Raw genomic sequence first — 12,189 nt, 5'->3', positions numbered from 1 at the left:
ATCCTACTAAACTCCTCATTTTATATCCCATTATCCAGTTGTTATTAGAAAATAGGCCGCCATCCAAGTTTTCTTACATTTACTTAGTAAACAGACAGCCCTCAAAGAGAATTATGGCTTCAGCTTTCGCAAAAGTTAAACAGACATGTGAGATTACAAAATGTGTGTTTATTGTCTTTAGATCATTAGAGTGGGTGGATCACAATATGAGAGGGGGCAAAAGAAACAGAGCTGGTTGTATTCAGTGTGGTGACTCAGAGCATAAATCTGAGTTGTACTTTCAGGTTTTCACCTTCGTTGTCACAAATTTGAGAAGATCTCCACTTTATGACCACCATGTGGAAGGTTGTTCTTTTGTTTTGCCTGCTGCTATGCAAGTCCACTGCTGACAGCACCTCCATACCGTAAGAAACTGTTTATAATGGTTTTACCAATTTTTATTTTAGCCATTTAATTGCAACACCACTAAAAATGAATATGTAAAAACAACAACAGAAAAAACAAACCTGAAATTGGAGTTACTTTGCTTTTATTTAGAAAAAAAATCTGCCAATGGGGTAATCAAAATTTAATTGACAATAAGCTAAGTCATCTCAAATACAAATTTGTTGATAAGTCAATAAATCTTACAATAAGCAAAAGAACAGATAATGGCTTGATATAAAATATTTCATCGCATAGATTTCGTTTTTTGCAGTAGATGACCTAATATTGTTTTCATATATCAGCACAATCTTTTCAGCAGTTGAACAGGACTGAACGACTTGCATTTTCTTCTTTTTTGCTTCTTGTTGGTATTTCAGGATCTATATGGTAACAATTCCTCATCACATTCATGGAGGGACAGTGGAGAAAGTATGTGCCCATCTCCTCCAGCCTAATGAAACTATATCATTCACCATAGACTTGTTAATGGAGAGAGAAAATCTGACTCTTTTGGAGGAAAAAATTAAAGAGAAGGATTTCTACAAATGCATTGAATTCCAGGTGAGTTTATTTAAGTAATTGCAATGGCTGGGTCATCAGGATGAAACCTAGTGAATATGTTATTGGTCTTCAAACCAGAGGGTTTCTAGATCAGTTCCTATAACTGAAATGAGTTATCTTGGAAGTTTTGCTTAACCTGTCAAAGCTCCAACAGTATATTAACGGTTGTAAATTATAGATATAATTTTCATTTTGGTTTGTGTAAAAGTATCCACTAATTATAAAACAAAGAAAAGCAAGAGAACTACAGTCCTGGAAATGTTCATAATTGAAATTTATGAATTTGGAGGGGGAAAAAACAAATGTGACCATCTAAAACTATCTATCTTTCCTTTAATAGCACTTTAATATTATTGTCTTGTAAAATAAGTAGATATCTAAGCAGCAAGTTACTGTACATTAATCCTACATTGTGTTCACACTCACTAAATCTCATAATCAACGGCACTGACTGTGTTTCCACATCACCACTGGTGTTGAATCATTTGGCAACACCAATTTCACTGGTTTGGTGCCCCAATACTTACAGCAAACCATTTGCATTTAAATACCTGGTTTCACAAGTCCATTTGGCTAAGCTATGTTGACACTCAAAGAGAACGTAAAGAAGTGGAAAACCATAATGGCAGCATGCAAAAAATGGCATAACTTAATGACAAATTGTATGAGTAAAGGTACTGAGCAAATATACAAACATAAAGACTTTTTGGTTAAATTTTAGTCCAAAACAAACTTTTAAGCTGCGCTTTTATTTAAACAGGCCATTGACCCACTGTGGTGTTTTAGGTTCAAAGTTTCCTTCTTGATTCAACATTTCTTCTAAAACAAGACCAACCAGTTAAACAGAAATAGAAATAACACCCTTTTCTGTAGATATATTTAATCCTGTCACTGACTAAAAATAAATTTTCTTCCCATGTGGAGAAGCAGCAAACAATCCTTCCTGAATGCTCCAGAGCAGTGTGTGTCTTTGCAACCCACAATCTCAGCACAGCATCATTGAGGTGATCCCCTTTACAGAGCTACCAGAACAGCTGAGCACACAAGAACATACTTCGCATTGTAGCACATCTGGTCTTCTAGGAGTAGGTGAAAGGCAGGAGGCACTAGGGTCTGAGTGGGTACCCAGTATCACCCGGCACATGTATAACATGATTGCTGTAACAATGAATAGTATAGACCATATTAAAAACTGAGGGTTTAGACAGTTACCTTACAAACAAACCAGCCACCACAAATAGTGCCAAAGCTACTGTGGTTCAAAATAAAAGAAACATGGGTTAACCCAGGCCACAAAGCCATGATGTTTGTCAGTCTCACCTTGGCATCACAGATGACTTATGGGTTAATGAAGTGTAACTAATTACAATTTAAACAAAATCCGCATTATTCTTGCTAGAAACTCCTATTGCAAAATGAGCACAGTAAAGTGCTCCAATTATATTAGGTAAACTGGGCACTGCTACAAATTGCCTTTTTATATTGGCAAAAACAAGTTATTTTAATGTATGTACAGTGCACCACATCACGTAAAACTGAATGTAGCATCTCACTGGTTAATGGCTTCCAGCACAGCAAGCATGATGAAGTAAAGCTTAGCTGAGATATTCCTGATCTGTTGGCCAGTTCTCTAAGAACTGACAACAGGTAGCACTTATTAGCCAAAAAGTTCTTCAGTGACAATATGCAAATTGGCCTTCCTGAAAAGTAACCAAAATAGAGTTTGTAGATCATATTCATCACTTTTAAGATTTAATGTTTGTCACATTGATGCAGCTATAAAAACTGCTCAGTGTTATAAATTGTTATTTGGCACAAGTTGTCATTTTGCTGGTTTGGCTGCATTTCTGTACTTAGTCAAGGATGTTGTCATTTCCTTGTTTCTCCAAAATTTTACATATGGATGGGTAAGAGTTGTCATAAATATACGCACGTCCTTACATCAAGTTTTATAAATCCCGACATTTGTGTGGAAAGATGCATACACACATTTCAAGCCACTTTTTGTGAGTGTGAAGGTTTTATAAACTTGGTCCCAAATGCCCTGTACTTAGTTTATTACGTGAATCACTCTAAAAGTACAGAGAAAGAATAGAAAATTAAAAGCAATGTAGTATCTATTAAGAACAGAATAATGAAATAAATGATAAAAAGTAATGAATAATAGTAAAGTCTGGATGTAAAGTCAAAAATCTTACTGAATAATACTTTCCTTCCAGATCTGAATATTAAAAGCTAACATCAAAGGAAACATCTGTGTCAGAGCAGTATTCATCCTGGGTGGCTTTATGATTCAGCAGTCGGGCTTATGCATGAATGGCAGGTGGACAGAGTTCTCTCTGATATCTCTGTTGTCTCTCGGATGGACTATTCTGTATACCAAAACACCATGTGGAGCTTGTACCTTGTGGTGCTAGACACTGAAAATTGATGAACTACTTTGATGATTGACAGCCTGTTCCAGAGGCTTTTATCCTAAAAATAAGTGCAACCAACTTATGTCATCAAGAATGTTTTGGGTTTTTTTTCTTCAGTTTCTTTTGGAAAGGAATTACTCCCCGCTAACATTTAACTTATAAAGTATCTGGTCATTCTAACCTAAGAGTATAATGTAGATAACAATGAAAGAAGCTGTACTTAGAATTATAGAGCATGAAAAACAAAATACACAACATATATGGAATTAAAACTTCTTCATAAGGTTTCACAGCACTGTGTGTGTGTAACGTCCCAGAGTTCAACTACAAATCATCCCACTCTAAATGAACAAAAAACATATAATCCAGGCAGAGTGAAGGTTTGCTTGTAAAATAATAAAAAATAATAAAATAACTGTCTGATTCACAACAACACAAAAGATTTTTTCAAAAACAATTAAAGCTGCTAGATTTCATTCCCAGTTGTGTTTAAATATGAGGAGTTGGAGTGAATTAGATGGAAGAGCAAATACGCTGTGCTGATATGTCATTTTTGTTATAAATTAGAGTTTAGTGATAAATAAGTGTTAACTGACCACTGACAAAGCACAACTGTGTGCTATGATGCTAGTTAAGTTAGAAAAAGTGCTTATAAATTATTTTCTGACCATTTTTTTTGTGGGGGGGAGGCAAACTTCAGTTAAATTATGTTCTCTTTTGTTCCCCTTGCAAAGGAGAAGGGGATGCAAACTATGGAAAGCAATTGTCATAACTTACATAACTCTTTTCATCATTTATGCTTTTGATTTAAAAGGTCCCAATGAGCAATGAATTTGTTGGACATATTAAGGTGAGACTGAGTGGCAAGAGCTTTGAAGTTGAGAACAAGAAAAAAGTACTTATTACCCCAATACAGTCAATGACCTTCATACAGACAGACAAGCCCATCTATAAACCAGGACAAACAGGTACCTGTCTTGTTCAATTAAATGATTTATTAATTTTCTTGGTATACTATTTGTTCATGACTGGCGTTATATTAAGAACTCTTAAATACGTATGCACTGTGAAAAATGAATGTGGTCTGATCAAAGTTCTCAAAATTCAGTTTGCTGAACAAAAAAACGACACAATAAAAGTTTAAATTGCTATTTTCCATGTAAGTAGTTGAATAAGTAATAATAAGTCTATTAATTCAAGAAATAGTTTTGGGGTGTCAATGACATTTAATAAGCATAACCACAAAACTGAGAGGTACAGTTCAAACCATTCCATCACATATCCCCGTCATTCATACTTTCATTCATTTTCTAAACCTGCTTATTCCAGTAAGGTGGGACAGTCAACTGCGAACAATATACCAGACTATCAATAATAACACTTTGTTTCTTTCGCACACAACAACAGTCAAAAAGTAAGAGTTGCCTGTTGCACACACCTACATTTTTATATAACATGTTGAAGAAGACCAGTGTATTAGGGAAGAATTTATGCTTACATAGGAAAAAAGTTCAAAATCCACTGCACTTGATATTCCAGTAAACAAGTTACCAAAAATACAAGTAATGATGCATTTAATATTTAGGTAATTGGAGAAAATAAACTACCAATCAATTATTTTCCAGTTTTAGCATTGTTATTTTCAAAACAGGAAATAATTAGGAAACTTATATAATTAAATCAGGTACTAGATTATTTTGTTATTTGATATACAAAGCAAACAGGGTGAAATACAAAATAGAAAAATATATGGACATATTATTAAAGAAAACAACAAAATCTATAATTAAAGTTTATTAATTCACTCTTTAAAGAGTAGCAGATACATGGTTTGGCCTTACGTCTGCTGTATACTGGATACCAATAAAGTATATATGCACAAAAATGCAAGTATAGACTTACTTATTACTTTCTGTTTTAATGTTGGGTGGAATAAACAAGTAAAAATAAAGTGCACTAGCGGGTGCAAAACACGTTGACACCAAAGGAATGCCAAACAAAGGATGAACTTGGATGAATCACTCTGTCCTCCTCCAAGTCAAGTTCTTCACTGAATGCCATTTCTGGGGCCTCATGTATAACAGTGTGCATAGAACTCACACTATAACATGGCATAAGCACAAAAGCGGGAACGTGCGTATGCACAGAAAAATCCAGATGCAGGAATCTGTGCGTACGCAAACTTCCACGTTCTTCCACTACATAAATCCCAATCAGCGTGAAAAGTAACGCACGTGCTGTCCCGTCCCAACTCCTCCCAGAATAACGCCTCTTTGAATATGCAAATCAATATAAATAGCCCTTAAGCTCAGCCCTCTGTGAAAAGACAATGGGAAAAGCACGGGGGCAAATATAAGAATTTCAGCAAATACCAAGTGGAGGCAAGGAAAAACATACTATTTTTTGGTTTAAACAGTGGTATAGTCAACAATAGGGTTGGATAAACTCGAAAGCTCAAGTTCACAAAATCGCACAGTGCCCAAAATAAAAAAAAAAGTCACATATCAAAGTCACCGTGAAAAGGTGAGTTGCAGCCCACTGTCTAAGTGTCATATAAAAGCTTATTAGGGTATAGACATAATAAAAAATAGTCACACATTGTGGAAAAAATCACGAAATGTCAACTTTAATCTCGAAATTTCCACTTTAATCACGTAGTTTATTTTGTCATTAAAGTAGAACATCATAAACTTCATCTTAAAATCATTTAATTTACTAGTTTCTCAAATCCCATTGTAACTAAAGTAGAATATTAAATGCTTTGTTTTGTATGTGTTCTTCTATGTGCTCTATGTGTGTGAATCACTATGTGCTTCTTAAACCGGCTTTCTCTTCCTCCGACAGGATACAGAATCCATTACATTCGTGATATTACAGCTCTCTGAATAACTAAAATACTGAGATGTATATGTGATATCATTTTCATGATGACAGGAGTTAAAGCACGTTATTAAACATGGGAACACGGTGGCGCAGTGATCGTTCGTGTCTCACGCAAGTTGCTTGCTGCGCCATACGCGACCTTCGATGAAATAATTGATTGCAGCAGTACTGTCTTTTTCAAATGTACTAACCTCCGATTCCTGCCCTTACTTTTCTTTCTCCAAATACCCAATCGCCACACAATCAGCTCTGTAATAGACGTTAAGTCATCTGTAAGCTTAGAACGACGATTCTTCAAAACTTTTAAGGAACATTGAAATATTTTTGTAGTACATGTTTAATTATTCTATCCATCTATCATTCTAGTGTCGCTCCAGCCCAGCAAGAATACAGCACGAGGCAGAAACAATCCGTGAACTAGCTAGTGCTGCGGCACCGTGTCCTCACATGTTTAATTGTTAACAATACAGATTATTTAAATGAAGTTAAAGTTTTATCTGCAAAATATAATCAACATATTTTGCTGCATTTCATCTAAAAAATTACTGTACATCGTCATCATATGTAAATACGCACTTTATAAAGTGGCGCAGGTTGTGCAATATTATAACTGTAGTGCAAGTTTACTGTGAGGTAATTGTACTTATAAGTACAAACAGTTCTACAAAGAGCACTTGATTGAGTGCGTTTATAGTTTTTGGGATGAAACTATTTCCGAACCACGAGGTCTGTACAGGAAAGGCTCTGAAGCGTTTTGCCGTGTGCTTGATGCTGTATACTGATAATTCTCTTTCTGACGAGCTGCAGCCGTGATTCCACACTCAGATACAGTGATATAAATACTCTAAGTGGTGCAGTGAGAGTAATACAGAAAAAGATGATCCGTTGTGGCAACCCTTAACGGGAGCAGCTGAAAGAAGAAAAAGAAGGTTATGGTATTTGGAATACTATGGCTATTCCCTGGACCATTATATTGTTACAGGTTAATTACAATCAGATGCATTACACTAATAAACAATATGCAGTTAGTTTCAGTGTATTTATAAAGCCGAGTCAGGAATGTGGATCTAAGAAAGAAAGGGTAACCACACAGGAACAGCAGCACTGCTTTGACGCTGAGTGCCACCAGTGTGTAAAACTGAGCGCAGAACTTGCGTACACCAGGGTATGTGGAAATGTGCGTGCCTTTACGCCAAGTTTAGGTTTTATACAATGCAATTTGAGAGTGGAAACATTCGTACACAACATGTCTGTGCGTACGCACCGTTTATACATGAGGCCCCTGGTGGGTGGTCCATTTTTATATTGGAATCCTGAAAGGGGTGAGACTTTACACTGGAAAGGGAAAAGTGGTCACTTCTCCTCTGTCCGGCAGGATCCTGAACTACGGATGGGAAAGGAGAAGTAATATATATAACAGTTCTCCCTCTCTATTGAGTGCGCTACTGCCTACCTTATCAGAGCTCTTGAGATGTAACCAAAGCAGGAGTGTTTGACAATATTAAGTTCAAGTTCAAAGTATATTGTAATGTGCACAGTAAGGAAACACGTTTCCCTGTACAATGAAATTCTTTCTTTGCTGTCCACACCAAATGACAAAACCAACGTATAAAGATAAATATAAATAATAAGTAGCAGATAGATAATAAGTAACAGAGGAAGCATAAAGTATAAAAAAAGAATAGAAGTATAAAGTGTAATGTGCAGGTAGGTGTGTGATGGGCAAGTCAAATACAGTTGTGTGAGTGTGGTGTTATAGGTCCACAGCTCGTTGAGCAAAGGCCATTTTTTTAAATAAATAATCACCATTCTCGGGGTGGCTTGACGAGGGGGCGTTGGGCCATAGCAAGCCACGGGAGGATCTGCGGTGTGGGCGTTTCTCACCGAGTGCACAGGTGAGGAACTGCCCACATCCGTGATTTGTTCCCGTGGCTAATAGGCTGCTATGGCCCCTCGCTCTTTAAAAGAAGTGCGAGTTGGTCGGGAAGGGGAGATCAAAAAAAAGGAAGAGGACGGAGGTTACAGGGAACGAGAGAGGAAGCAGGCGGTGAGAGACAGAGAGAGAGAGAGAGAGAGACAAGGATCGTGTGGTGAGCGAGCGAACGAGCGCTCGTGGGTAGCTGCGTGGAAGCTGGGTGTTAGGCCGACACTCAGGCATTTGAGTTGATGTTGCCCCGCTGAGCGACCAGGTAGCGGGAGTGACCAGGTGAAGGCGACGAGCCGCGGAGGGCCGGAAAGGCAGCGGAAGTCGGGAGGCTTGGTGGTGGAGTCCCCAATGTGTGCGTCCTGGCCATTGGGTGGAAACTATGTCTCGGGGACTGGGATGAGTGCCAGATCGAAGCCAGGGATCGGGAGATCTCCAGTCTCGTGTGTGTGTGTGAGAAGAGGGCAGCTGCATTGAGAGCGTCTCGCCTGTTGCAGGGCCCGTATGGGAGAAGCAGGTGAGACGCTAACAGTAGCACAGAAGAAGCACCGGACTTGTTGTTGTTGTTGTTTTAAGACTGCTTCCTATTGAACATTTTAACCTCTGGTTTTAAAGGATTGTTTTTTTTGTCTATTGTTTTAACCTCCACGTATTTCTTTGAATGGATTATTTATTTATTTGAACTTTGAATCACTGCACTTTATGGACACTTTGTTTTGGATTGTCTTTTAATAAAAGCACTTTTGCACTTTTTACCATCCCCTTGCTTACTTGTTGCCTTCACTGACTAGCTCACTCGGTAACATTATTGACGGTGTTGTGTTCAAGTGCTTCCAAACAGCAATGGGAACGTGGAGCTAGAACCCACATCGTCACAGTGAGGTAAATAGAATGAGGTGAACCATGGTTATAAACTCCAGTCAGTTATTTAGGAGTCTAATGGCCTTGGGAAAGGAAGAGTTCTTTAGCCTGGAAGTCCTGGATTTCATACTTCTATACCTCCTGCCTGAGGGTAGAAGTGTGAACATATTTGTGTTGAGGGTGGGTTGGGGTCCCTGAGGATCGAGGCAGTTCCCCTGCAGACTCTGCAGTTGTAGATACTCTACAGAGAGGGCAGTGGTGTCCTGGTGATCTTCTCAGCAGTCATTACCACTCTCTGCAGGTTTTGCAGTCCAAAGATGTAGTGTTGCCGTAACACATGGTGATGCAGCTGGTCAAAATGCTCTCAACAATGCAGCTGTAAAAGTTGCAGAGGATTTTATTTGACATACCAAACTTCCTCAGCTTCCTCAGAAAGTACAGCCGCTGTTGAGCCCTCTTGACCAGCTGTGTGGTGTTAAGTGTCCAAGTGAGGTCCTCACTGATGTAGACGCCCAGGTATTTAATGCTGCTCACTCTCTCCACTTCAAGCACTCGGATGAACAGTGGCTGGTGAGTTCTCCTTCCTTATGTCCACTACCATCTCCTTCATCTTGTCTGTGTTGTCCTCACACCATGACACCAGTCTGTCCACCTCCCTCCTGTAGGCCACCTCATCCCCACCAGTTATGCGTTCTATCACTGCGGTGTCATCTGCGAACTTTAGGATGATGTTATCTTTGTGGGAGATGACACAGTCGTGGGTGAACAGGGTGTAGAGGATGGGGCTGGGGACGCATCCATGTGGGGTGCCTGTGTTTGTGATAATGGTGGCTGAAATCCTATTACCAATCCTGACAGACTGGGGCCTGCCAGTCAGAAAGTGTAGGAGCCAGTCACAGAGGGTGGGGTGCAGGACAAGTGCAGACAGTTTTTGGGTGAGTTTATGGGGGATAACCGTGTTAAAGGTGGAGCTGTAGTCTACAAACAGCATCCTGATCTAGGGAATAATGTAGTGCAGCTGCGATGGCATCTGAGGTGGACCTGTTGGGCTTGGTAGGCATACTGCAGGGGGTACAGAGTGTCCGGTATGCTGCTCTGAATGTGGGCCAGCACCACTCTCTCAAAACACTTCATGATGATTGGAGTGCTACCAGCCTGTAGTCATTCAGGCAAGTGGGTGGGCTTTTTAAAGCAAGGGGGACAATGATTGTAGTATTAAAGCAGGATGGAACGATGCTCTGACTGAGGGAAAGGTTGAAGATGGAGCAGAGAATATCGGCCAGCTCATTGACACATGCTTTGAGAGCTCGCCTAGGGATGTTGTCTGGTCCTGCTGCCTTACGGGGGTTGATCTTCCTTAGTACTTTGTGTATCTGATCTGAAGAGACTGTTTGGGGAGTGAAGGGGGGTTGGGTGGTCCAGGTGTTTGTGTGCCTCCACTCTGTGTTGTTGCTGGATGTCTCAAAGCGGGTGTTAAAAGTGTTGAGATCATCCGGCACACTGTCTGTGGAGATGATTGTGCTGGTGGTGGTCCTGTAGTCTATGATGTGTTGTAGGCCCTGCCACATACTTCCAGAGTCAGCATTAGAATAGAAGCCGTCCATCTTCTCTCTGTACTGCCTCTTGGCTGCTGTGATGGCTTTTCTTAGTCCATACTTCGCAGCTTTGTACTCCGTCTCAGTGCATGATCTAAATGCAAGAGAGCGGGCATGCAGCATGTGGCATACCTGAATGTTTATCCAGGGCTTCTGGTTGGGGAATTTCCTGACTGGTATTGTGGGCATGATGTTGTCAATACAGGTGCTAATGTACCCAGTCATGTACTCAGCATAGTCCTGTATGCTGACAGAAGAGTCCTCTAGAGTGGCTGCAACCGTAAACACATCCCAGACTGTCTGAGCAAAACAGTCCTGCTGGGTGCTCTCAGTCTCTGGGGTCCAAAGTTTAACTTGCTTAATAATAGGGTTTGTTTGTTTCAGCCTTTGTGTGTAGGCTGGGTACAGGAACAGAGAGATGTGCTCTGATTGTCCGAAGTGGGGGTGGGGTGCAGCCCTGTATGCACCATGTATGTTGCTGTAAACATGATCCAGTGTGTTCTTCTCATGGGTGGGAATGTTCACGCGTTAGTGGTATTTAGGAAGTATAGTCTGTAAATTGCACTGATTAAAGTCTCCAGCTGCAATAAAAACAGCATCAGGATGAGCCGTCTTTAAGGCGCTGATGACGGCATGGAGTTTGCTGAGCACTGCTGTGGAGTTAGTTCGCTTGGGGGATGTAAACAGTGGCCAAAAACACAGCAGTGAATTCCCTCAGTAGAAAATAGGGTTGGCATTTCAGCAGTAAAAACTCCCCATCTTGTGAGCAGTGCTTATAAACTGTTTGTACATCTCCACACCATGAGTTGTTAATAAACACACACACACACCTCCCCTTCAGCCGTACCAGAGGCTGCGGTGCACGGAGTGAGTCTGTAGCTGAACAGTGCATTCTGAGACTTTGTCTGAAAGGCAGGTCTCGGTGAAAATTACAGCACAGCACTCTCTTATTTCCCGCTGCTTTGTAATCCTGGCTTTTAGCTCATCCGTTTTGTTTTCCAGAGACCGCACGTTGGCTAGCAAGAGGCTGGGTAGCAGTGGTCAGCTAGCGTGGGCTTTCAGGCTAGCGTGGGGCCCTCCCCTCTTGCTTCACTTGCATCGCCATCTCCGGAGCACTCTCCTGGGGTCAGCTTGGTCACTGGAGCTCGGTGCTGCGGGGTCTTCCTGGGTGTGGTTGTGGTGTTGGCTGCAGGAGCAAACAATGAACTGTAGCTCAGATAGTATAAAACCGGTAAATTCCAGGGGACCGTGTGAGTTAGCAATGTCCAGCAATGCCTGTCTGCTGTATGATAGTAGTGCAAAGCATTTGTGCACTGTAGAGAAGGCGAAAAACAAAAACACAAAGCAAAAAAAAAACAGCATGGAGTGGAGCAAGCAAACACGTCTGCCACATTTGTGGCCTATTGTGGCCTGTACGAGGCATGGCAGCTTACCAAACTCTCAACACTACAGGCTTGGACACCAGTTCTTCAACATCAAAGTGCTTTTTATTGTGTGAAACTCTTTAAGGAAGAGTTTTCTA

The 12,189-nt window shown here is 40.4% G+C and overlaps 1 protein-coding gene across 1 annotated transcript in view; it reads left to right on the top strand.

The window, feature by feature from the left end:
- The first annotated feature begins 236 nt into the window (after nucleotides 1-236).
- LOC120535853 (alpha-2-macroglobulin-like protein 1) overlaps nucleotides 237-12,189 on the top strand; it is a 136,431-nt gene continuing 124,478 nt past the window's right edge. The window contains exons 1-3 of the mRNA XM_039763968.1: nucleotides 237-404; nucleotides 804-987; nucleotides 4,219-4,372. Coding sequence (XP_039619902.1) covers nucleotides 328-404; nucleotides 804-987; nucleotides 4,219-4,372 — 415 coding nt within the window. The 5' untranslated portion in view covers nucleotides 237-327. The remainder of the gene's footprint in view (nucleotides 405-803; nucleotides 988-4,218; nucleotides 4,373-12,189) is intronic.

This window comes from Polypterus senegalus, chromosome 9 (assembly GCF_016835505.1).
Source record: "Polypterus senegalus isolate Bchr_013 chromosome 9, ASM1683550v1, whole genome shotgun sequence".
In the NCBI taxonomy this organism is placed as follows: domain Eukaryota; kingdom Metazoa; phylum Chordata; class Cladistia; order Polypteriformes; family Polypteridae; genus Polypterus; species Polypterus senegalus.
The sequence above is the reverse complement of the archived record's forward strand: the minus strand, read 5'-3'. Positions and strand labels throughout refer to the sequence as shown.